The following is a 27,820-nucleotide window of genomic DNA, read 5'->3' as shown; positions in this document are numbered from 1 at the left end:
TACATATAATGTATATGTATACAAAAGCTTTTCTACTACACTTGATAAAGTCTTGAGAAAGAAAAAAATGGAGAAATTGGAAAACAAACTAAAAGAAATAGGACCACTGAATATGAAATAGAAAAAGTGAAACAAACTAGCTAAAACTAAAAGATCATCATATAGTCTAGGTGTTTTTAAACATGGTTGCTCATTAGAATCATATCTGGAACTCTGGAGAAAAAACAATACCTGGGCATTTGTATTTTTCAAAAAATTACAAGATAATTCTAAATCCATCTGGATTTTAAAAACTGATCACAGATTTCTCCATTAAGTGGTAGATTTAGTGATACAGAGTTGTTATTTTCTCTTGACCAATCATGATACAGTGAAAATAAAATGAATAATAGTTACATAATCACAACACTAAAAGATGTTTATCAGTTTTCACAATCAATAGCGAGACAAAAAAATAAAAGACAAATACAATTGAAAGCCATAATGGATGTATGATTAAACTAACAATATAAAATATTTACAAATATTTATAAAATATTTGAGGGAGTTAAATAGAGTGATGTGGTAAGTAGAAGTGCATAATGCACATGGTCTCATCTACCCAGTCAGTCTATGTTTTTTGGTTGGTACATTTAATCCGTTTATAGTTAAGGCAATTTTCAATATATATAATTCTACTGTCATGTTCTTAATTGTTTTGGGTTATTTTGTGTAGGTCTTTTCCTTCTCTTGTGTTTCTTGCCTGGAGAAGTTCCTTTAGCACTTGTTGTAAAGCTGGAATTCTCTTAACTTCTGCTTGTTTGGAAGGCTTTTGATTTCTCCATCAAATCTGAACAAGAGTCTTGCTGGGTAGAGTATTCTTGGCTATAGGTTATTCTTTTTCATCATTTCAAATATATCATGCCATTCCCTTCCAGTTGGTAGAGTTTCTGTTGAGAAATCAGCTGATAGACTAATGGGAGCTCCCTTGTATGTTATTTGTTGTTTTTTCCTTTATTGCTTTTAATATTTTATCTTCGTCTTTAATTTTGGCCCCTATGATGTGAATGTTGATGTGTTTAATGTTGTCTCGTAGGTCTCTTAAGCTGTCTTCATTTTTTTTCATTCTTTTTCTTTTTTCTATATTCTGTTTTGCAGTAGTGATTTCTGCCATGCTGTCTTCCAAGTCACTTATCCACTCTTCTGCCTAAGTTATTCTGCCATCGATTCCTTCTAGTGTACTGTTCATCTTTGTTTGTTTGTTCTTTAGTGCTTCCAGGTCTTTGGTAAATATTTCTGCATCTTCTCCATTCTTTTTCTAAGATCCAGGCTCATCTTCCCTATCATTCTGAATTCTTTTTCTGGAAGGCTGCCTATCTCCACTTCATTTCGTTGTTTTTCTGGGACATAATTTTCATCTGGAACATAACCCTCTGTCTTTTCATTCTGATTAACTTTCTTCAAGTTTTCATTTTGGTGACTGTGGGATGGTAGTACTTCTTGCTTCTTCTGTCTCCCCTCTGGAGGAAGAGGCTAGAAGACTTGTGTAGGCTTCTGGATGAGAGGGATTCATGGCAGGAAAAACTGCGTCTTGGCTGCCAGTGCTCCTGTCCCCTCAACAAGCCATTGTCAATCCACACCTCCACATGAGACTCTCCAACACTAGCAGGTAGGTCTGTTTCAGTCTTCTGTGGAGTCACTGCTCCTTTCCCCTGGGTCCTGGTGTGCTCAAGAGTTTGTTCGTGCTCTTGAAGAATGGAGTTTATACTTCCCCCAGTCCTGTGGAAGTCTTATAGTCAGATCCCACTGGCCTTCAAAGTTAGATTCTCTGGGGAATCTTAGCCCCTTTGTCGGATCCTCAGGCTGAGAAGCCTGTCGTGGGGCTCAGAACTTTCACAACAGTGGGAGAACTTCTGGTCACCTACACAGCAGGTATGTGATTTGATTTTATCTTAATTGTGCTCCTTCTACCATTTTGCTGTGGCTGGCTTCTTCTTTGTCTTTGGATATGGGGTATCCTTTTTTGGTGGGTTCTAGTGTCCTCCTGTTGATGGTTGTTCCACAGCTAGCTGCAATTTTGGTGCTCTCTCAGGAGATTTAGTTGTGTCATTCTTAATACAGTTGCACGCATGCTAAGTCACTTCAGTCATGTCTGACTCTTCGCGACCCTATGGGCTGTAGTCCAACAGGCTCCTCTGCCCATGAGATTCTCCAGGCAAGAATACTGGAGTGGGTTGCCATGCCCTCCTCCAGGGGATCTTCCTGAATCAGACTGGCATCTCCTGCAGCTCCTGCATTGCAGGCAGCTTCTTTACCGCTGAGCCACCTCTAAAACTATAGCAATGCCTTACTACTTAACTTTTACTGCCCTGGGCTAATGAGAAGGGAACAGAGGCAGATGCTATCTGTTAACTGTAAGTATATTTGTGGTAAAAAAAAAAAAAAGTGAAATGATGGCATGGTAGACTCAATAGTTAATACTTGCATAGTTGGTCCTAAGTTGGTCCATAGTTGGTACACATGGTAATGAGTGTTTGCCAAACACAAAAGACCTAGAGCTAAAGTAGTTACCACCATATCTATGTCATATCCAATGATTAAGTTCAGAAAAACATCATCCATCAAATTAATGTCAATTTTAATTTTATTTTGTTTTTGTTACATATTTTACAAATTTCTTCATGAATAAAAATATGTGCAAACATAATTTCATGTTTTTAATACTACTTTAAGCCCACTCTAAGATTTGGGAGGATTTTTTGGGTTTTCATTTTGGGTTTAAAAGGATTCTACACATTACTCAAGTTTCAAAACTTTTCTAATACAGCTGGCCTCATAACAAAAAGAACATCACTCCCATCTGGTGGCAGACATCAAAATTTTGAACATATTCTCAAAACAGAAATTAATCTTAACTCTAGACTAGACACTAGTCAATTAAATTCCTATTTTAAAAGTGACAAACACAATAACTGCCAAGTAATCCAACATATGACATCAATTCAAAGAAGTACTTGAAACATAATGAATTACTTTTAGTTGTGGGTACCAAACATTAAAAAAAGTACAACTTAAGAAGTGTTAATATTAGGAAATGAAACCATAATTGTAAAATAATAAAAACACTTTATAGCCTTTCAATTAAATATTAATATATGTCATAAAGGTAAACTTCCCAAAGCATAATCTCATTACATGCATTCAAACCCTATTTTTAATATATGTTATTTTTTCTTTAACAAGAAAAGATATGGAGGTTTTAAATAAAGTTACGATTTTTAAGTTAATTTATTCAGCCACAAAACCTTCTAATAAAGACAGATAAACATCTTTCAAAGTCAGAAAAACAGCATTTAAAAATTAAAATGGGAATTGGTATTTTAAAAACAAAAACAGGAAAATATTTGGAAACAGGTTAACCACATTATACCTAAATTTGATCAAATAAATAAATAAGCTTATTAGAATTCCCATCGTTTGCTTTTAGTACGTTCTTCACTTTTCACACAGTTCTAATCCTCTGACAAAGATGAATAATCAACTTATTACAACATTAATCCAAATGTATTAATCTTTGAATCTCATGAATAAAACATGAATTAAGGTAGTTTCAGTAGTGATATTTTCTGGACAGATGGAGAAAGGATACAATGAGACTTCATTTCATACTTTTTTTCTTTATGTAAATTCATATACAAAATATTTTTTAAACAGTATAAGAGAGAGTATGATATAACATAAAAAGACACATACTGACTTAATTCTCAGAAGTTACTTCATTTCTGAGTATCAGTTTATTTCTCTAATCACTTTCCAACTTTAAATTCTCTAATTTTAAATCTAAATCTGTTTCCCTGATTTTAAATGCACCGAAGAATTTAACTATTGTTGTGAATCACACAGAGGTAATTCCTGTATAAGGACTTAATACCAAAAGGGGGATAAAATGAGTTATTTTTTAAAGCATAAAATTGAATTTTTAAATTTTGAAATAATGTTTTAAGGATAAAATGTTATAATTATTTAGCTTCTGAGATAAGTATTAACTTTTTGAGTAAAGTTTAAAAAGACCTAACTATAGAAGGCATTAGAGCCCAACCTAATAGGGCCCCATGGACATTACTGAAAATAATACAGAAAAAGATTAAAGAGAGCTCCTCTTCTCAGGAGGTTCTTTCCCCATCAGGCCAATTTAGAACAGCTCATTAAACATCAATGGTATTCTTTTTTCAGATGCTTAGGGTTATTTCTTAAGTTGCATATCCATCTTTCTATAGAGAAACAAGGAACAAAATTCTAACAAATTTCATCCTGTCCTATCGTGATGGCCTTAGCTTCATTAGTTTACTAAAATGTTTAAGGCTGAATTTCAGTAATTTTAGAAGTTTCTCCCTTAGTTATCTTTGATTAAATGTAAAACATAAATAATTCTTCTAAATCTACATTAAAATGTTTTTTTCTAAAGAAAATATACAATGAATCCCTATTTTATACATGGCATCCAATTCCTAGTAATAATTAATTACTATCAAGCAAGTCACATCTGTCAAGTAATAAAGACATTACTACAGTTACTACATTACTACAGTTACTTTATTACTACAGTAATAAAGACAGTACTACCAAGTAATAAAGAACATTGCATTAAGGGCAAACCTATATTACTATGAAGGACAGGGAAGCCTGGTGTCCTGCAGTTCACAGGATTGCAAAGAGTTGGAGACGAGTTAGTGACTGAACAACAATATTACTAAGAGAACACTGTCAGACACATAACAAATCATTTTAATGGATTGCCTCAGGTACCACTTTAATAATCTCATGACATATCCATAACTTACATATGAGGACAGATTAAGTAACATATTCAAGCTTTGATTCACAATCAAGCCTTCCTAACTTCAAAGCTTGTATAAACATAATCACTAATTTAATGGTGTGAAAATAATTATAAAACTGCAACTTACAAATCTACAAAATTAAGGTAGATTTTGCATCGGAAGAATAATGGCCTTCTGTATATACTTTTTAATTACAAAGAGAATATTTACATTTTGATTTCTGTTTTGCATAGACAAAACTATTTTTGTATATTTATACTATATCTGGCTATCTTACCTTATTCTCACATTAATTCCAATGGTACACAATAATATTATAAAAGAAAGATTTTATCTGTCCTGTTCCTATGTTTACATGACATATTCCTTTATCTTAAAAGCTTGATCTTATTCTTATTTAAAGTTTTTATTAGAAAAGACTACAAAATTCTGTCAAATGTCTGTTTAGTATCCCAGGGTATAATCTATTGAGAAACTAAAATATTTTTGTTTGCTGATAACAGACTATCATTATATTCTTTAAAAAGTCTTATTTTGTTATGAATATGCTAAACTTTTGATACACTGCTGGATGATACTTTCTACATTTCATGTAGAATTTTTTTTTGCATTTAAATTCAGAAATAAGCTTGAATTATCACTGTCCTTTTTAAAAGTTATTTTAGAGTGTCTTGAATTTTTAATATAAAAGCTATGTTTCTTCAAGAACTACTGAGGAGCTGTTAAATTTTTTCTATGGTTGAAGCGGAACTTTAAGTAACATTGCAATTATCAGTTCTTTAAATATGAGATAGTATTCAGCTAGACATCCATCTGTTCTGGTGTTTTTTAATAACAGATCTTTAAAAGCTTTACAATATTTATATGGCTTAATCCAGTTTTCCACTTCCTCTTGGATGAATTTTGGTTATTTCAATCTTTCTAGGAAGTTATTCCCTTCCTCTGTGTTTTCATGTTTCCTAGGTGTAGAGTTGCATGTAATATTCTACTATGCTTCTTTTAATCTCTCTTGTTCCTAGAGTTCTTTCTGCTTCCCATTCATAATCTTATGTATTCTTTATATATTTTCCATAATATGTGCCTGAGGAATTTATATTGACCATTTCAAGAAAGAATCAGGGCTTCCCTGGTGGTCCAGTGGTTGGGAGTTGCCTGGCAATGCAAGGGACATGTAGTGGATTTCTGCTCCAGGAAGATCTCACACACTGCAGGGCAATTAAGCCGCTGCACCACAACTACTTGAGCCAGCACTCACGAGCTGTAACTACTGAGCCCATGTGCTACAACTATTGAAGCCTGAATGGCTCGAGTCCATGCTCTGAAAATAAGAGAAGCCACCTCAAGGAGAGGCCCATGTAGCACAGTCAGAGAGTAGCCCTAATTCTTCGCAACTAGAGAAAGCCATCGCACAACAGCAAAGACCCAGCACAATCAAAAATAAATAAATAAATAACATCTTTAACAAAAAAGAATCAAATTTTGAATTAATTTAACCCTTTGAACTCACTATTTTAGTGATTCCAGTTTTTATGGTTATTAAATTCTGATTTCCTAGTTTCTTTTGATGTTCTTTTTCTAACTTGTTGAATACTTAGTTTATTTCTGGTTTTTCTTTTGTAAAAAAGGCATTTAAAGCTAAAATATTGTACTAAGCACAGCTTTTAGTGGGTATGTATATTTTGTTAAGAAGAGATCTTTTTCATTAAGTCATATATAGTTTGTAATTTCCCTTTGCTTTTAAGAGTTACCTAAGAGTGTGTCCTAATTTCCTAATAAATTTGCCAAATATAGTTTTTCCATTTCCTAATAAAGCTTAGTATCACAGAACATGGCCTATTAAAGATTTTTACTCTCTTGAATTTATAAAAGTTCAGGCATCTTTTTCAAGGTCTAAAATGCATAAGATGAATCTTTTCTCACATGAAATTACATTATTTCCATAATGTAAAATTTTTCCAAAAAGAATCTTGCCATTTCAACATTGTAAGTTAAACATGCACCTCATATACATTATGATAGAAATGAGGTGAAGTTTTGTTTACTACTTGAAATAGTTATTGATGGTAAATTCCTGACATCATTTTTCTTATGGCAGTGAATGAATTTTATTGAGAACTCCTAAACTTCTGGTGTTTATTTCAACTCTATCCAGCTTTATATAAACTGCAGGATGGCTACAGGCATGTAGAGTCACTGGATATTTCAATGAGTTTTATTCCATTCATAAAACTGTAATATGTGTTTGATTCATATGGGGCTATGTTTAGGTTAGTTTTCTCTCTCATTTCCACCTTTTGCTTTAAATTTTGAACATGGAGTTCATATCTAATATTATCTTACCTCTCCTAAATTATTCGTATGTCTTCCAAGGGTCAACAATCACATTAATCTTATCATTAACATTTCATTCCAGGGGTGGGAATGGTGAGTCTTCATAACGCAAGCATATCATCACGAAACAATATTTACAAAAGCCTGTCTTAAAAGTCACATTTTTGAGAGAATCGTTTTTTTCTTTTTTTTAAATCAGCATAGGAACACTGGTAAGAAAGGTAAACCATTTAGATATTAGGAGACACTGGAAGGGTGTTAAGAATAGTTACCGTACTAAGTCATAGTGTCAAATTCAACAAGACTTTGTAAGTATTTTCCTGTATTAAGTGAAAAAATATGAATAATAGTCTAATATGTCTAAAATAGTCTAATATGAATTAGACTATTAACTGTCTTTATTTTCAACAAATATTTTCAATGTATTGCCTTTATTGACAGAAGAATTTGAAATGACTGGATTGAAAGATACATGGAAAAGGCTGTAATTTTTAAATGTAATCTTAGATGTGTTGGTCTCTAGATAAATCAACTACAAGAGCAAATATGTAAAGATATGAAAATTTAAGAAATAAGAGACAGTTTATGTGCAATATTATGCTGCCCATGCTAGATTCACTCATATCCTTCTCACTGACTTATACAGTATTGGTTTATGACCAGTATGAACCTGAAATACAACCATCAGGAAAAGAAAAATGGAGACTACATTTAATCAACACTAGGCACTATGTTCTAATTATTGCTTCATTTCATCTGCATGATAAGGGTTAAATATATTGGCATGTAATCTGAAGTGAAAATTCCAAGGCTAGAAAAAGGTAATCTGTGTTTGTAACCCAGCCGACAGAACTGCATTTCAGAGCAGACCAACCACAAAGAACCTCCTAAACCAGGCTTTTTCAAGCTATCTATGATGAAAGGTCAAATATATGTTATTCTAAAAGTGCATAAACCAAAGATTTTTAAAAGTACAAGACAATGAATAACCCCAGAAATTTAAAGATAAAAAGTCCAAATTTTATGATTAGCTTCAACATGCATAAAATTACTCTATAAAACTACCACAAATTTTTCAAAGCCCTTACTTTAAATTTCTGTGCTTATTGCTGTCCAATAACAAATAATTCATGGATCAGTCTTGGTCCACAAACCACAATTTCAGCAGCCAACATACTCTCAGATCTGAGTCTATCTGTATTAGGTGTTTCTTGAATAAATTTGTATAGCACTAATAAGAATCATGACCAAATTAAAAAAGGGCATAAATCTAATGAAATGTTTCAACAATTACAAACAAACATGTCTACTTCATAATCCCTAGAACCTGTGAATGTATTACCTTAAATGGCAAAAGGGACTCTGCAGAAGATCTCAAGATCCAGAGATTATTTTAGAATATCTGGGTGACCCCAATATAATCACAGGGGTTCTAATAAGAGGGAGCTTCCCTGGTGGCTCAGATGGTAAAGAATCTGCCTGGAATGCAGGAGGAAGGAGGGTTAAAGGCAGAGGTCAAGATATGATGGTAGAAGCTGAAGTCAGAGGGAGAGCTTTAAAGGTGCTAAACTATTGGCTTTAATGATGGAGGAAAACACCACAACCAAGGACGCAGGTGCACTCCTGATGCTAAAAACAGGAATGAACTTCCTCCTTACGAAACACATCCTTACCAAAATCCTGAGTTTAGGACCTTTGACCCCTAGAATTGTATGATAATAGATGGGTGTTGTTTAAACTACTAAGGTTGTGGTAATTTGTCATAGTGGCAACTGGAAGCATATAGGCATACAGACACTGGTTCTGGGAAGTAGGGTGTTGCTATAACAACTACCTGAAAATGTGGAAGTGGCTTTGAAATTGATGGTAGGCAGAGGCTGGGAACATTTTGAGGAACATGATAGAAAAAGCCTAGATTACCTTGAACAGAGAGTAAAATATGGATGTTAAAAGCCCTGCTGGTGAGGACTCAGAAGGAAGTGAACAGCATGGTAGAGTAAGCCTCCATCATTTTAGAAATTATTGAAATCATTATAGATGGACAGTTAAAGGAGGGCTCAGAAGGAAATGAAAAACATGCTATTGGAAAATGGAGGAAAAACAATATTTGTTATAGAGTAGAAGAAAGCTTAGCTGAATTGCTTCCTATAATTATGTAGAAACCAGAGTTATAAGTGATGACCTTGAATATTTAGCTGAGATTTCCAAGCAAAGTATTCAAGGAGTGGCCTAGTTTCCTCTTCCTCCTTATAGCAAAATGTGAGAGGAAAGAAACATATTGAGTCAAGATTTATTGGTACTTCCCTGGTGGTCCAGTGGTTAAGACTCCATGCCTCTACTTCAGGGGGCATGGGTTCAATCCCTGGTTAGTGAATGTAAGATCCTGCCACATGCCACAAGATGCAGCCAGAAAAAAATTTTTTTTGTTAAGAATATTAAGTTGAAAGGAACCGAGACCTAATGATTCAGAAACTTAGCCTAGGCAGATTGCAAGAGGTGTTAAAATTAGAAGTCTCAGTTTCAGGAAAAAGTGACTCGAGAAAAAGTCAACTTTGTGCCTAGATAACCTTCAGTTAGTGCTTTGGAAGGATTAAAACCTTGGTACGTTCATTCACACAAGGAACTCTTGGAAAGACTGGACATGGGATTCATGGATTCCCTCAGTGATTTCAGCAGAGGACAAACTGGAGATGAGGTTATCTGTGAAAGATCTACAAAGTATCCTGTTTTCTAATAGAGAAAATCCCAGATATATATAAGAGAGAACCACAGGTTTCTCAAGAATGTTATATCAGTTGAAATACTGACAATCTGAACTGAAAAAAAGAGAGATGAATTTCAAAAAGCTGTTGTACTTTCAAGGTACACAGGCAGGAAATGTTCAACTGAAAATACATGCTATCTTTCAAGAAAAAAGAATAATGATTCTTAGAGTAAAGAACCAGGCCCAGAGGGCAGAGCCTTGAGCCACAGAGGATTATCACCAAGCTATGAAATCTAACTGAGTTTGCCTAGTTGGCATTCTCAACTTCTTGAGACTGGTAAACATTTTTTTTTTTTATTCCACATTCTCTCTTTTTAAATGAAAATATCTGCACCTGTTATCTTATGCTTGTCCCACAATGCATTTTGAAGGTATATGATTTATTTTCTAATTTCACTGGTACATAGATGGAGAGAAATTTTGCTTGAGGAAGGAATATAACTAGAACCTTGATGAGAAGTGTGAGAGTGCTCAATTATGTCTAACTCTTTGCAACCCCATGGACTGTAGCCTGCCAGGCTCCTCTGTCCATGGAATTATACAGGTAAGAATACTGGAGTGGGTTGCCATTTCCTACTCCAGGGGATCTCTCCCACTCAGGGATTGAAACCATGTCTCCTGTGTTTTCTGTACTAGCAGGTAGATTCTTTACTACTTCACCACCTGGGAAATCCCTATCTAGAACCTTACTCATACCTAATTTAGAAGATTTAGATGATTAGATTTGGAAATTTTTAGCTGATGAATTTTAGATGAGATTTTTGCGCATGTTCTAATCCCCTGAAAGTCTGAATATGCTACCTAAAAATGGCAAGAGAGACTTTTCAGATGTGATTTGCTCAAAGATCTTGAAATGACATTTTTCTAGAGTATCTGTGTGGGCCCAATGTAATCATAAGGGTCCTTATAAAAGGGAGACAGGATGAGATATGAGGACATGAGCAGAGGTCAGAGTCAGAGAGAGATTTGAAGATGCACTGCTGGCTTTGAATATAGAGGAAGGGGCCAAAGAAGAGAATGGCCTCTAGAACATGGAAAAGGCAAAGAAACAGATTTTCTACTCAAGCCTCCAGGAGGAATGCTTCTTTACCAATATCCTAACATTAGGACCTCTGACTTGTAGAACCATAAGATAATAAAATTGTGATGCTTTACGCCACCAAGTTTACAGTAATTTGCTATAGAAGCTACAGAAAACCAATATAAGTGATCTCTACCCAATATAAAGGTTCTCTACTTAATTTGACACGGCATTTCTCTACAAATATACCCATAAAATCTTGAATTTTAACTTTCTGAAATTCTTAGTTAATATAGCAGATAATATGCTTCACAAGGCACACAAAAAATTAATTTTAAAATTTAAAAATCCAGAGGATGTTTTTCTGTTAATGGCCCTCATGTGGAACTGTGACAACATAAAAATGGAACATTTCAACATGATGAATTTTCCCTTTTAAACTAAAGACAAAGTAATCCAATATATATACTTCACTCTTAAATAGTCAATAGAGTTCTTCCTAACTGCATTAGCATCTGAAAGCAAGCGAGGCATGATTTATTTAGACTTTGAATCCATTACTGCAAATGAGGGTCCCCTTCACCAAAGCCCCTTCTTTAATTATCTCATCAACTTAATTTCAAAAATCACATGAAAACTTTGTAAAAAGCACTCCAAATCTTATTGCAAAGGAAAATAAAACAAAACAAAACAAACTGTCCACAGTTCGGGCAGGAATACATATTAAGTAATTGGCAATGTGGCATGATTTATTCATGCTTAAGGACTCTCACTTTCTTCAGAAAGTCATGATATAATCTCAATAGAAATATACACAGGTAACAGTATTTCAGAGCATCTCTTACCTGTGTAACGAGCGGTTCCAAAAGCCTCTCCACTGTTAGAGTCCGGATTTCCAAACTTTTGGGGTCCCATTTTAAAATGATGGGTGAAGTTGCTGAAGTCATGCTCCCTACAAAAACATACATTATCCATTAGAAATAATTATCACAGAAATAATGTGAGCTTCGGGGTTCAAAATGAATAAGTCACCAAAACTTAGAACATACTGGAAGATTACCTGTCTGGTTCAACCTCATCAAGTTAGAGCTAGGGAAATCAGAAAACAGAACGATGTGAAGTGGTGATGTTAGGATCAGATTGAAAATGGGTATTTCTTAAGGGCACCTGTATATATTAGACAAACTTTGGGGGCCCAACTACCACTGAAATATGTCACTCACTCAGTGTTTAGTACACATATCCACCTGCTATATACTGGGAGGGGGATTCCCAAGAACCCACCTGCCAATGCAGGAGACTCAGGAGATGCGCGTTTGATCCCTGGATTGGGAAGATTCCCTGGAGGAGAGCATGCAACCCAATCCAGTATCCTTGCCTGGAGAAACTCACAGACAGAAGAGCCTGGCAGGCTACAGTCCGTGGGGTTGCAAAGAGTTGGACACAACTGAAGAGACAGCACATACACACACATTTGCTGGGAAAGCCTTGGTCGTTGCCCTCTAGTACCTGTGGTTTCAACGCAGAAGTAGCAGAGGTTGGCCATAGTATGCCTCAGTGTGGCCTGTGCTGTGATCAAGGAATGCAGAGAAGGCCACAGGAGAACTGAGGAAAGGACATCAAAGTCAGTCACCAAAGGAGATCAGCAAAGACTTTAAAGAAGTACAATACATTCCTCATGACAATCAGATGAAAGACCCCAGGTCCTAACAAAAGGCTTCTTTGTTTTTGTCACATCATAACTGACCACTGAGGATATTATGCTTCCTGGAAGAGCTGAGTTTATTCTCTTAAATAGGAGAGAGATCTTACAAAACAAGTCACAATGATTCTGAAAATTAGCTTGCTGCTATTTACATACTCTCTGATTACTCACTGCATTTACATTCTTGTCCCATAAAATGAGTGTCTGATAAGGTTATTTATTTCATTCTACAACAATCCTCTTCTACCCAAGAACCACGGGTGTGCAGGTAGCAACCTTGCACATATCATCCCCTCAAAACAGTAAATTAGACATCCTGTTAGGGGTGTGCTTCTCACTGAGAGACTGACTGCTCTCTGATGAATATATTTTGACAACTAACCACTGGACAAGCAACCTTAGATTGTGCAAGGTGAATCTGAATCATTTGCTTTAATACCATCATAAATTAAACTGTTCATAGCTGTTGTCTTCTGAATCAATGTCCCCACTCCATTCCACTCTTATAAATCAATGTAGATGATTATTTCTATTAGAATTAACACTACAAAGAAGGCCTATCACAAGAGGCACATGTTTCTTTACTGCCGTGCTACAGCTAGTCCTTTTGCAAACAGACCTAACAAATTTGCTTCAAGAAAAAAAAAAGGCAAAGACGCAGTGTGCTGGTATTTTACCTCTCTCCAAATGCCATGTTTTAAATAAACTAAGCATAGCAATCCAACCATATAGACCGATTTAGACTTGGGTTCCTTCACAACAACAATAGTTGGCACGGACATGCTGCCTGTCCTCCAAAAACCAAAAAACACTTTACACATTTCCCATTCACACTACCAACTGCTACATAGCAGCTCTAACATGCCCAGAATTCTGCTGTTAGGCAGCATACCTTCCTGTGTTGTGAAAGGATGAAAATGCCAGATTCTTCCTGCCCACACAGGATGCCTTCATCCTTGTCGAAGCCAGTCCTACTTAAGCAACTCAGCTCTTTGTTGTTGTTCAGTCGTTAAGTTATGTTCGACTCTTGTGACCTCATGAACTGCAGCATGCCAGGTTCCCTGTCATCTGTCATCCCCTTCTCCTCCTGCCCTCAATATTTCCCAGCATCTCTTAGGACACAATGATTTCCAGTCCCCAAGAAGTTCCCTGTAAACTTCTTCCTAGCTCCAATGGAATAATAAGTGGCCCCAGTAATGATGATGCACAAGAAGGTCCTACAGGAAAGACAGCTGGATAACTAGTAGTGGAGTCCAATTCAGTTCAGTTCAGTTGCTCAGCTGTGTCTGACTCTTTCTGACCCCATGAACCGCAGCATGCCAGGCCTCCTTGTCCATCACCAACTCCCAGAGTCCACCCAAACCCATGTCCATTGAGTCGGTGATGTCATCCAACCATCTCATCCTCTGTCGTCCCCTTCTCCTCCTGCCCTCAATCTTTCCCAGCATCAGGGTCTTTTCAAATGAGTCAGCTCTTCACATCAGGTGGCCAAAGTACTGGAGTTTCAGCTTCAACATCAGTCCTTCCAATGAACACCCAGGACTGATCTCCTTTAGGATGGACTGGTTGGATCTCCTTCCAGTCCAAGGAACTCTCCAGAGTCTTCTCCAACACCACAGTTCAAAAGCATCACGACTTAGCAGTAGCAGCAGCAGCTTTCTTTATAGTCCAACTCTCACATCCATACATGACTACTGGAAAAACCATAGCCTGGACTTGACAGACCTTTGTTGACAAAGTAATGTCTCTGCTTTTTAATATGCTGTCTAGGTTGGTCATAACTTTCCTTCCAAGGAGTAAACATCTTTTAATTTGAAGTCATTTTAACACAGTAGTGAAAGGTAGTAAGTAGACTATGCAGAGAATCACCACTATTACATGAGCATGCTTGTACATATAAGCTGGTGGATCAGGAAGGCACATAACATCTTTATGCATGTTCTCATGTATTACTAAAGAGATGAACAAAAAATGCTGACATGAGAAACAAAAATGCTGGGACACTTGCATTAGAGACACTAATCTAGCATGCATCGAGCAAAAATGGGAGATGCTTAAAAAAGACCTCAAGGCAACTGTGAACCAAGAAGCAGAATTAGAGCAGAGCCTTGGATCCTGAAGGTCGGAAGATTATAAATCTAAAACTGAAAGGACAAAAGTGATCGAGCAAATCTTTGGACTCAATCTATTCCTTTGGGGATCAATCTTTTAGCCAGTTCTTTTGACATAGGCAAAATTCAAGAGCAAAAGGCAAGGAAAGGTTATGTGGTATTAATTTGTTGAAGGGGAAAACCTAGTCATAGAAACGTGTTCCTCTGTGTGTAATAAGCAAATGGACTTCAAATAAGAAAGCAAGTGAACAAGTGAAGTGTGCAATCATACACCAGCCTCTCACATTCCAAAGGTGCATGTCTCAAATCCATACTAGGCATCCACACAATTAACGCAGATTGTTTTGCCCACAAAAGAGATTCTATGTAAAGAAAATATATATTTTTCAATAATTTAAATTCAAAGAAAAAAATGACATATTATAGTTGCTTCTGGCCAGTTCAGTTCAGTCACTCAGTCGTGTCTGACTCTTTGCGACCCCATGAATTGCAGCATGCCAGGCCTCCCTGTCCATCACCAACTCCCGGAGTCCACCCAAACCCATGTCCATCGAGTCGGTTATGCCATCCAACCATCTCATCCTCTGTCGTCCCCTTCTCATTCCGCCCCCAATCCTACCCAGCATTAGGGTCTTTTCCAATGAGTCAACCCTTCACATGAGGTGGCCAAAGTATTGGAGTTTCAGCTTCAACATCAGACCTTCCAATGAACACCCAGGATTGATCTCTTTTAGGATGGATTGATTGGATCTCCTTGCAGTCCAAGGGACTCTCAAGAGTCTTCTCCAACACCACAGTTCAAAAGCATCACTTCTTCGGCGCTCAGCTTTCTTCACCGTCCAACTCTCACATCCATACAAGACCACTGGAAAAACCATAGCCTTGACTAGAAGGACTTTTGTTGGCAAAGTAATGTCTCTGCTTTTAAATATGCTATCTAGGTTGGTCATAACCTTCCTTCCAAGGAGTAAGTGTCTTTTAATTTCATGGCTGCAATCACCATCAGCAGTGATTTTGGAGCACAAAAAAATAAAGTCTGACACTGTTTCCACTGTTTCCCCATCTATTTCCCATGAAGTGATGGGACCAGATGCCATGATCTTAGTATTCTGAACGTTGAGCTTTAAGCCAACTTTTTCACTCTCCTCTTTCACCTTCATCAAGAAGCTCTTTAGTTCTTCTTCACTTTCTGCCATAAGGGTGGTGTCATCCACATATCTGAGGTTATTGATATTTCTCCCGGCAATCTTGATTCCAGCTTGTGTTTCTTCCAGCCCAGTGTTTCTCATGATGTACTCTGCATATAAGTTAAATAAGCAGGGTGACAATATACAGCCTTTTTCCTATTTGGAACCAGTCTGTTGTTCCATGTACAGTTCTAACTGTTGCTTCCTAACCTACATACAGGTTTCTCAAGAGACAGGACAGATGGTCTGGTATTCCCATCTCTTTCAGAATTTTCCACAGTTTATTGTGATCCACACAGTCAAAGGCTTTGGCATAGTCAATAAAGCAGAAATAGATGTTTTTCTGGAACTCTCTTGCTTTTTCGCTGATCCAGCGGATGTTGGCAATTTGATCTCTGGTTCCTCTGCCTTTTCTAAAACCAGCTTGAACATCTGGAAGTTCACGGTTCACGTATTGCTGAAGCCTGGCTTGGAGATTTTGGGGAATACTTTACTAGCATGTGAGATGAGTGCAATTGTGCGGTAGTTTGAGCATTCTTTGGCATTACCTTTCTTTGGGATTGGAACGAAGACTGACCTCTTCCAGTCCTGTGGCCACTGCTGAGTTTTCCAGATTTGCTGGCATATCGAGTGCGGCACTTTCACAGCATCACCTTTGAGGATTTGAAATAGCTCAACTGGAATTCCATCACCTCCACTAGCTTTGTTCGTAGTGATGCTTCCTAAGGCCCACTTGACTTCACATTCCAGGACGTCTGGCTCTAGGTGAGTGATCACACCATCATGATTATCTGGGTTGTGAAGATCTTTTCTGTACAGTTCTTCTGTGTATTCTTGCCACCTCTTCTTAATATCTTCTGCTTCTGTTAGGTCCATACCACTTCTGTCCTTTATCGAGCCTATCTTTGCATGAAATGTTCCTTTGGTATCTCTAATTTTCTTGAAGAGATCTCTAGTCTTTCCCAATCTGTTGTTTTCCTCTATTTCTTTGCACTGATCGCTGAGGAAGGCTTTCTTATCTCTCCTTGCTATTCTTTGGAACTCTGCATTCAGATGGGAATATCTTTCCTTTTCTCCTTTGCTTTTCGCTTCTCTTCTCTTCCCAGCTATCTGTAATGCCTCCTCAGACAGCCATTTTGCTTTTTTGCATTTCTTTTCCATGGGGATTTTCTTGATCCCTGTCTCCTATACAATGTCACGAACCTCTGCCCATAGTTCATCAGGCACTCTGTCTATCAGGTCTAGTCCCTTAAATCTATTTGTCACTTCCACTGTATACTCATAAGGGATTTGATCTAGGTCATACCTGAATGGTCTAGTGGTTTTCCCTACTTTCTTCAATTTAAGTCTGAATTTGGCAATAAGCAGTTCATGATCTGAGCCACAGTCTGCTCCCGGTCTTGTTTTTGCTGACTGTATAGAGCTTCTCCATCTTTGGCTGCAAAGAATATAATCAATCTGATTTCGTTGTTGACCATCTGGTGATGTCCACGTGTAGAGTCTTCTCTTGTGTTGTTGGAATAGGGTGTTTGCTATTACCAGTGCGTTCTCGTGGCAAAACTCTATTAGCCTTTGCCCTGCTTCATTCTGTACTCCAAGGCCAAACTTGCCTGTTACGCCAGGTGTTTCTTAACTTCCTACTTTTGCGTTCCAGTCCCCTATAATCAAAAGGACATCTTTTTTGGTAGGAAACTTAGAATATTGACTGGACACAAAGAGCAACAAAAAGGGGTTGTACAAAACAAAAGACAATAGCATTGTCCTTGTCCATATACCACAATTTTACAAGCCCGTGAATAAACTCCTAGCAATTTATTTAATCTCTGAGAAGATATTCTTCTTGAATAGTGTCAAACTGCACATCCATAAAAGGTGATAAAACAACCTACATAGTAGTAACTTAGACAACTTCAGACTAGCTCCATGGATTAAGGAAGAAGCATGAGTCAAGGTATTAGCAGCCATTCATCACTCACAACAACAACAACAACAACAAAACATGACAAAAAGACTAACAGAGTAAAACAAGCTCCCTTATGAGCAGCCAAAGGTCAAGTGCTTTTTTAATTAGACATTGCCCTGATAAATAGAAAATCTTTTGAGGCACCTGTACCAAGGAGTGCCTTCAAATGACATATGTTACTCCAATGCATAATTCACTGAAGAAGTTCCCCTCTCCAGATTTTCCTGGAAAAATGTCTTTGAGCGCTCTGCCTAAACTTTCTGAGTTCTCACCATTCCTTTTATTGTTCTTTTGTAAAACAATGGTCCAGGACAACTGACAGTTGCTCGGGAGGCCACCCAAACCTGCCTTCCCTCCATAGGACTCCAGCTTCAGATTCCTTTCATGGATTTTTCTCTTTACCAATACTAAGTGAGCACTACTGCCAACAAACTCTGTGAGGCTTTTTTTAGAAGACAAGTTAGCTTTGGTTAACAAGTAAAGTCATGAGAAGTTAATGACTAATACTGGGTTTATTCACCTATTTCCGTATGTAGGCTATTGACTCAGCTACCTCACCTAAGCTTGAGTTTCATCCTGTAAAACAAAAATGGTAACAGCCTTATATAATTTACAAATTTATCCTGACAATCATGACATTGCGTATGCAAACACTGATGGGTTTACTTCTTTGCCATGTTTTTGCATGATTATCATCCTAGCCAGTTCAAGATATCCATTAGAGTGGGGGCCAAGGCAAGAAGCTTTAAAACAAAGTTTTGGTGAGAAAGTGAGAGATGTGAAAAAGCAAGAGAATTTTCTAAGTTTCCTCAAGAATCAAGCCTGGATACACTGAACTTACTGTTTCTTCTCTAAGTATGAGTAATACTGGCTAATGATCCGACATTGCTATTATTTGTCATTTACAGATAGGTAAGCTGAGGCATGAAAGAGTTAAGAGAGCTACCCAAGGTCACAAATTTTGAAACTAAACTGCCTGGCTTCAGGCTCTGTGCTCATAAGCACTATGAAGCATTATGTTTCACTTCTTAAAAAGACGAATTCCTAGGGTTAAGTCTATGCCAGCATCACCACAGTGTTTCTGAACCATGGAAGTGAGACACAGACATAGACAAGAATGGAAAATCCAGGAGCTAACCACTTCTGGAGAATGAGAGAGAGAGCAAATGCAGAGGGACACAGAGGAATGACAGATGAGATGAGGGGGACACAAAGGGCAGGTGCCCTGATGCACATGTGGAACCCATGGGAAATGTGCTTCACTTCCTGGTGAAACAGAACAGTTTCCTTTAGCCACTTTAATCCCTGGGGCAAGAAGGGGATGCTGATGGTGAGGCTGGGCCACCTAGGGAGCAACACAGCACCTGGGCAAAGTCAAGAGAAAGACCTTATGATGAATTATGCCAAGCAAACAGAATTTTGGTCCCCATGACCTCAGACCGTTTGTTTTAAACTTGTGATTATGTTACATTTCATGGTGAAGAGGATTTTGAAGATATAATTAAGGTTATAAATAAGTGACGTACGTGAAGTTGCTCAGTCGTGTCCAACTCGTTGCAACCCCATGGACTGCAGCCTGCCAGGCTCCTCCATCCATGGAATTTTCCAGGCAAGAATACTGGAGTGGGTTGCCATTTCATTCTCCAGGGAATTAATAACCTTCTCAAGGTTATTAATAACTGGACCTTAAAATAGGGACATGACCCTAGATTATCAATGTGGCCCCAATGTATCACTGAACACTTAAAACAACTTCCTCCTGGCTGTGGGTAGAAGAGGCAGGCATAGAGACGCAGCAGACAAAGACATCAGGTAGGGCAGAAGAGGGAGGCAGAGGGAGGCAAAGTGTGAAAGGGACTCTGTGTGAAAGGGACCATTGTAGACAGATGAAAACCATGAAAAGAAATGTGGGTAGATTCTGGAAGCTAAGAGTGCACCCTGGTTGACCTCCAACAATGAAAGAGGGACCTCAGTTTATAACCACCAGGTACTGAATTCAGTCAAAACCCTGAATGAAGTTGGAAGTGAATTCTTCTTCAGTGCCTTTAGTAAGGAATCCAGCGTTATCAACATCATGATTTCAGCCTTGTGAAATGCTAAAGAGAGGACCCAGACACATCTACCTGGGCTTCTGACCTTCAGAGAGTGCAAGTAAGAAATCTATGTTGTTTTTAGCTGCTAAATGTGTGGTCAATTTTTACAACAGCAATAGGAAACTATGACAGGTGGCTGTCATAGTTGTTGAATTTGTGTGTGTATCATATTACCTGGAGGGCAAGTTCATACACAAAGCAATCCAGAGAGTTTCTGATTCATTAGGTCTAGGGTGGGTCTGAGAAACTGCTTTTTTTTTTCTTGCACTTGGAACCAGTGCCCAGATGATTCTACTGATCCAGGAATTGCACTTGGAAAATCACTGTTGTGATTACAGTCCATGGTCATGCATGCCAGGAGGGAAGTGGTGATCAGGAAGATGTGGGGTATCTCCGTGGAGACCCTAGGACCAGTAATAATAACACTGCTGTTATTACAAGTATCACTGGGATCATTATATCAATACTTTCTGGATGGTATTTATGCTTTTTAGGGAATCCAATGCCTTGAAGCGATTCTCAATGGGAAAATAAAATGGCATACCAAAATCATTTCAGTTTTTTTATTTTTTATTATTATTTTTTTTATAAATTTATTTATTTTAGTTGGGGGCTAATTACTTTACAATATTGTAATAGGTTTTGCCATACATTGACATGAATCAGCCATGGGTCTACATGTGTTCCCCCTCCTGGACCCCCCATCCACCTCCCCCCCCATCCCATCCCTCCGGGTCATCCCATTGCCCCGGCCCCGAGCCCCCGTCTCATGCATCGAACATGGAATGGTGTTCTGCCTCACATATGACAATATACATGTTTCAATGCTATTCTCCCAGAACGTCCCACCCTCACCTTCTCCCTCAGAGTCCATAAAATTGTTCTATGCATCTGTGTCTCTTATTCTGTCTCGCATATAGGGTTATATATGCAAAATCATTTCAGTTTTTTTAAACCACACGTACACCAACCTCCAACATCCCCAGAAGTTCTCAGAGTTTCCCCAGAAGATGCCTTTTCTAATTAGTATCCCTGCCATAGTAGTGATCCCTGTGAAGAATGTAAAGTAACAGTGGGAGAGAGCCATGCCCCTCAGTTCACCAAAATCAGAAATGAGGGTCCAGGAATAATTCCTTAATAGAGAATAATGTTTCCAAAGAATCAGTTCCTAAATATTTTGATTTTATTTGAGGGCTATGAAAATAAGTTTTCCAAAAATGCCATCCGAAATACAATAGTAATTCTCATCTTTTGTTGTATTAGTAAAGGAAGTTACCTCTAACGTTCAGCCCCTCTATTGTAAGAGGGATTTTTTTCTAGAGTTGAGAAGAGTATGTGTGTATATGCATCTCAGACAGGAGTAGAAGTTGAGAAACAAAAGCAGAGAAGGAGGTATCTCAACTGATTCAAAAACCCTCAGAGAATAAAAGGCACACTGATCCCTACCTGCATCAGCACCAGATCTAAACAGACAGTGACAGGCATTCAGCACTCTTCCTGGTGGTACCCTGGCTATGGAAATAACCTGGCTCCTAACTTGAACCTTTTTACCTGAAATCTCCATCAACATCCATACAGGACTGCTGTGAGGATTATATGAGTTATGTGTGTAGAACATTTGGCAGGATATGGTAGCTACCTCTGCTAATACTCCTGGCAGCAGCGGCAACAGTAATAAATGGTAGCCATATTTACAGTAGGAAATAAGCTGGGAAAGTCCTGCTACTGATATTCCACCATTAACTTTGCTCAATTTCAGCTCATTTCTTTTCCTGTGACTATAAGGAGGCAGTGTGTCGCCCATCACTGTCCTCGACATAATAAGCATTCAGAGTCCTTGCTCAGTGAACTGACAGGTGACCCAAGATGCAAGTTGCTGCTGCAATTAGAAGATCCATCACTATTTTAATCCAAAACTGAGGTGATGTGTAATTTTCAACTGCTCTTTGCTATTATGCAGTAGAAGAGAGTGGGGTAGTTATTTCTGCTACTGTTAAAGTTTAACACAGCCCTCAAGTACTACATCTGCAAGTCCTCTATGTTTGGTAAGCTCATACCTTTAACAAAACACTGAAAGAAATACTGCTGAACAAAAGCATCATTCTAAAAATTTCAAAAGGTTGTAATAATAATACATGTCTAAGCATAAATGCCTATAAAGTATACCTTAATATTTTAAGCAAATATTCAATAAGTTTTAAACTATTAAATTCTCTTCAGAGCCTCTTTTTTAATTCTACCCAAATAAACAAAACATCACCAAAAAGGAATATAAGAATAAAGCTCCACAGCCTAAAGGCTGTCAGGATGACAAGTTTAGACTAATAATATATAGCCTAGAGCTTGCTGATTAAAAAAGAAATATCCATGTCCATATCTCACTGAAATGAGTTTTTACACTTACAATAGCATACTCATAAAATTTAAAACTATGTGCCAACTTAATAGAAATTCACTACTCCTGATGTATGCTAACAGAAAGCCAGTAATTTGAAATTCAAAATGAAAACTAGTATCTGTCAAATTCATTTCCTTGCTTTTCACTACATTCATAGTCTCGTCATTTAAATTCATTTTGGAACATAAACAGACTCAATCTACTCCTAAAGTATGACTTGCTTTCCATTTGGATGTGAACATATGTGATACCCAGGTAGGCAGTGCTCATTGTATATGTTGTTAGGTTTCCAAAGTCCTAACAAGGACTCGGTTTTTCAAAACAAAATATGGAAAAGTTAACCTGATGGAAGGTTAACTAACACTGTTCTACCTATTATTCTACCTGTTATTCTTTAGCAGCATTTCAATTCTGATTTAGGTAGTAGATTCCAAAAACTGAAAATAATAACTGTTACTATTTCAGATAACATATTTTGAGAAATTAGTCCAAAAGTAACATCAAATTATTTAATAGGAATACATTATTTCATTGGCAATTAACTTATTCTCTGTTCTTTCTGTCCTTTCTATAAATTAGAAATCCATATGCAATGATTATATAACATTAATCTTCATAAGAATCTCAACATTTTGTATTCAGATTACTGCAAAATAACCATAAACTGCTCCCTTTATCTTTCATTTTGATGTATAATGCAGCCCAAACTAATTTTCTGAAACATTCCTTTTGTAGAACAAAGTAACTGCTTAATTCTCTTCTCCAACAATTCCCAAGTCTTTGTAACACAGCTGTCACTCTACTTTTTGACCATGGGCTACTGGATCTTATTTCTTTAAGGGGAGCCTACTGCTGAAAACAGGTCTGGAATACATTTTAATGCAGCATTTATGCCATTTCCCAAAGTTCCCACCATACTGTGTTCCTTCTCACCCTCCAAAATCCATACACTGACATCTTCACATTGTCATAAACCCTAAATTGCTACTGAATTTACAGTCAGTAGCAAACGATCATACTTTTTTTTTGTAACAGGCTCATTGCTAAGAAATTGACATTAGTTTTAAATAAAGTTATAAACTTAGATTTATAACTAGATTATAAACTCACTAAGGCACAAATCTGTATAATAGCATATTAGATCCTTCATAAATGTATGATTAAATACAAATATATAAAAAAATGGCCCAAATACTTATCTAATTTTTTTCCAAGTATCAACTTTTTATCTTTTCAATAGTGGAGTGCATTTCCTAGAGAATAATAATTTTTGAAATATCTTTTGGACATATTTTTAGATATAGGCCAGTATTTCTTAGAGATCTAAAACAAGTGATATCTCGGTATGGCTTAGGGAACATAAATTTATATTTTATTTATAAGCCATTTATGTTATATTTGGGCTTGCCTGGTGGCTCAGACAGTAGAGAATCCACCTGCAATGCAGGAGACCTGGGTTAAGTCCCTGGATTGGGAAGAACCCCTGGAGAATGGAATGGCTACTTACTCCCGTATTCTTGTCTGGAGAATCCCCATGGACGGAGAAGCCTGGCAGGCTACAGTCCATGGGGTCACAAAGAGTTGGACATGACTGAGCAACAGACACACATACATTAAAAAAAGAACAACTAGGTTATATTTATATTTATGCTTAATTTAAATATATACCTATGGTTTTTATGTACATATTTTTACTCAATATATTCATTTTTAATTGGAGGATGATTGCTTTAAAACATTATGTTGGTTTCTGCCATATAACTGGATCACTAGTTTTTATTTCTTATGTTTTAAATCTAGATGTCATTTTTGTTCAGGAAAAAGTAACCTCGGGGCTTCCTTCAGCAAAGCAGTGAGGTATTTGATTGCTGAGATCCATGTGGCATGTTTTTTTGAAGGACTGTACAAGCTCCACAAGTTGGCCCACAACAGCCCTTAGGAAATATTTCTTCTCCTCATTGACCCAAATTGCCTTTTTTCCCCAAGGCCCATTGGCTTTTCTTTTCTCTGAATTCCATCAGTATTCCATCTAATCAGAATAGCTAGCGCATAATATTTAATCTGAATACAAAGTGTCTTGTGTTGCTCTCTCTTTGCTTTATATAAATTTGTCCTCTCAAATACATTCAGGGACAGGGAATTTGCTCCCTTTACAATGATTAGGATGGTACTGAACATTTAGTAAAAATGCCAAGTTCAAATCTCATAATCAAATACACACACTCACACACAAAATGATTCTAGTTAAAATACAATACTAGTGCTTTTTTGCAAAAAGGGAGGTTTTCTACTCAGAACACAATAGTTCAGATATCACTTATCTGAAAAACAGAACCCAAAGTGATTTTCCTCGCTCAGAATGCCTTCCATATCCTAGCAGAAAAGGCAAATCGCATACGTTCCAGTTCTCCCTTCCTTTATCCATTTATCCAACCATTCACTTAATCAGGGTAAGTGTACTAACCACCCAATGTGTATCATACTTTATGCTGATTGTTGAGATGAAACTGGCTCTAATTCATCATATTTTAAAAGCAAGAACAATTCATCAAGCAAGGAGTGTTCAGAGCATGAGCTTGGATGAGAATGGACGCCTGTAGGGCCAGTGTCCTTTCATTTCACCAGGGCACTTATATCAGGCAATAGGTAACCAAGAGCACCTTCAAATTTTGGATGCATTGGTCAAGAAATATTGAACAGTTTGTGCAACTGAAAAACAGGGAAAAAGTCAACCCCCTTTTGCAGTGTTGCCAGAAAAATGCCCCCCACAAAGTGAGCAAGAATATGAAAAAACATTCAAGTAAACTCGGGATACAGAGTGAAAAAGACAAAGTAATCAGAATATTAAGATATGATGAAAAGAAATGAATGCAGATATTTAGGTAAGAGCTATTTCAAATTGTTCAGTGATTATAAGAATACTTGTGTGTGTGTGTGTGTGTGTTAGTTGCTCAGTCATATACGACTCTTTGCAACCTCATGGACTGTAGCCTGTCAGGGTCCTCTGTCCATGGAATTCTCCAGGCAAGAATACTGGAGTGAGCAGCCATTATTCCCTTCTCCAAGGGATCTTCCTGATGCAGGGATCAAACCTGGGTCTCCCACACTGCAGGCAGTGTATGAGCTACCAGGGAAGCCCATAAGAATACTTAACTAGTACTCAAGGATTTGATTTTTAAAGCAAGCTCAAATGTGTTAATATTTTATTTTAAAAGGCAAAGTTAAATCCACTGATGCGCTGTTAACGAGGAATTAAGTTGCAGAGATTCAGAAATGATTTAAGCCTAACACCACTGCTTCTTTCAGTTTCCCATTTTAAAGTGGCTTATTCACCTGGTGTAATCACCAGGCACTGCTGTTCATCTGGTGGCAATTTAGTAAATGGAAGATAATTCATTGTGGAAATATAATGGAAGATAACCTGCATCGTGTTATCCCTGCCTCGTTCAATTGAATTACTAGACGTGAGAGGTCATAACACATTATAGCAATTATCTTTTCTTACAAGTCTTTTGTTCTGAGGATTGATATTTTGGCATCAGTGGTACTCAGCATATATTCCTGCTGATAAATCACCTTATCAAGCTTGTTGTTAGAAAAAGTCATATGTGAAAAGAGAAACTAATCCAGATTTCCTCCTGGTCATCTGAGGCATTTAATTTTGTCTTATGAAACAAAAAGTACCTCAGGGGCTATGCTTTTGTCAAGACAAAACTAAAAGGTACAGTGGCATTTAGGACATGCAGATGGGCTCTGTTAAGTCTGCACATTTCGTAGTAGTACTCCTTTCCATTTAGTTCATCATGTTTACATTTCACAACTAAGACTTTACTAACACTCCTGGTCGCTGGCCAAAGTTTATTATCATTATTAACAGTTTCATGTTTCTATCAGGAAGTCCTGCTATGTAGCAGTGAAGAAAGGGAGACCTTGATCCCTGAGAGGGACAAGATATGTGTGAGAAAGTAACATACAAGGACACTAATGTGTGGTAACACATATATTACTAGCTGTGCTATCTCCTATTCGCCCTGAGATCAACATGATGGTATCCCAATTTTACAAGAGAAGAGAACTAAAGCAGAAGTATATTATTTCTTCCAAAGTTAATGAAACTCAATCAAGATTTATTTCAAATTTGTTTCCCGCACCATATAATGCAACTTCCCTAGGTTAAATACTATACTTCACAGGGGCTGGACAAGCTAACAAAGTACACACAGAAACATGTGGATAATAAATACTTAATAGGTTATTTAAGGTAACTAAACCATTTGGGGATCATTCCCGAGCTTCCATTTGTTCAGAGAAGACTAGACTTTTCTAACATACATCTCTTGGGATTCTTCTCAGGATGTAAGTGTACAGATCATCTTATCCAATATTGCGGTTTTCTGTCTCATGCAAGTTTGAAAAGACTTTCTCAAATATCTCATTACACATGGGTAACAACCATCTTCATTCTGGTGACAAGAATCACGTCAGGTGACCCATTGGCAAACTTATCAATATATTTTCCAACCCTCATCTTCCTCCCAATATCCTTCTTGGAAGATAGGGTTTTGTCTCTCTTTCCTACACCCCTTCCCTCCCTGACTCCTAAGGCCTCAACTCCATCAATCACAATCTCTACTTTTTATCTTCAATTCATCCCTCTTAGTCAGCTCCTTCTAGTCAGTTGTGTCCGACTCTTTGCGACCCCATGGACTGTAGCCTACTACACTCCTCTGTCCATGGGATTTTCCAGGCCAAGAGTACTAGACTGGGTTGCCATTTCCTTCTCCAGAGGATCTTCCCAACCCAGGGATCGAACCCGGGGTCTCCCGCATTGTAGGCAGATGCTTTACTGTCTGAGCCACCAGAGAAGTCCAGTCAGTGAGAAGTCTTGTCCAAGTAAAAATTGAAAATATAAAAGAAAAAAAAAGCCCTCTCCATCCTACTCCTTTCTTGACATCTTCTACTTCCCTTTCCCTTCACAACCTGGTTTCTTGAGAGGGCGGTCTGTAATGTTTGTTCCGTTTCCTCACTGCCCACCCATTCCCCAGCCCATACAACCTGGCTCCTACCCTCACCATTCCACTGAAATTAGCCATACAAAGTTACAAATGATCTCCCAGTTGCTTAATTCAACAGACACCATGTGCTTCCCCAGCTTATACACTAAAATTAGCACAGATGTAGAAAAGATTATCATGGACTTTGGACAAGAATGACAACCAAATTCATGCAGTGTCTCCTATTTTTATAATGGGTACTCATTTTGTTATATATAGACATATATCTAGATATATCTAGGTAGAGAATGTATTTAAATATATAAAAAATATAAAAAGATATACATCATAATTTTAGCAATAGTTATGCTGGCTGATGAGATTTATGGTAATTCCTAAGTCATACACAATTATGTATATTTCCACTAAATAT

General features: G+C 37.3%; 1 protein-coding gene and 1 non-coding gene across 5 annotated transcripts in view; one reads left to right on the top strand and one right to left on the bottom strand.

Moving 5' to 3' along the window:
• The window catches only part of CTNNA2 (catenin alpha 2), a 1,291,223-nt gene that overhangs the window by 1,113,275 nt on the left and 150,128 nt on the right, over positions 1-27,820 (bottom strand). For 3 of the 4 annotated variants that reach the window (XM_081596598.1, XM_081596599.1, XM_081596600.1), the window contains exon 2: positions 11,782-11,888. In XM_081596598.1, the coding sequence (XP_081452724.1) occupies positions 11,782-11,883 (102 nt within the window). In that variant the 5' untranslated portion in view covers positions 11,884-11,888. Of the gene's footprint in view, positions 1-11,781; positions 11,889-12,445; positions 12,542-27,820 lie in introns of all 4 variants that reach the window. The other variant, XM_081596597.1, reaches the window with a different exon arrangement.
• LOC145504069 (U6 spliceosomal RNA) lies at positions 27,534-27,637 on the top strand. Its single transcript, XR_014052051.1, has one exon. It is a non-coding gene; the product is annotated as a U6 spliceosomal RNA (small nuclear RNA).

The sequence above is a fragment of the Giraffa tippelskirchi genome, chromosome 4, assembly GCF_054371585.1.
Source record: "Giraffa tippelskirchi isolate mGirTip1 chromosome 4, T2T-mGirTip1v1.2.pri, whole genome shotgun sequence".
In the NCBI taxonomy this organism is placed as follows: Eukaryota; Metazoa; Chordata; class Mammalia; order Artiodactyla; family Giraffidae; genus Giraffa; species Giraffa tippelskirchi.
The sequence above is the reverse complement of the archived record's forward strand: the minus strand, read 5'-3'. Positions and strand labels throughout refer to the sequence as shown.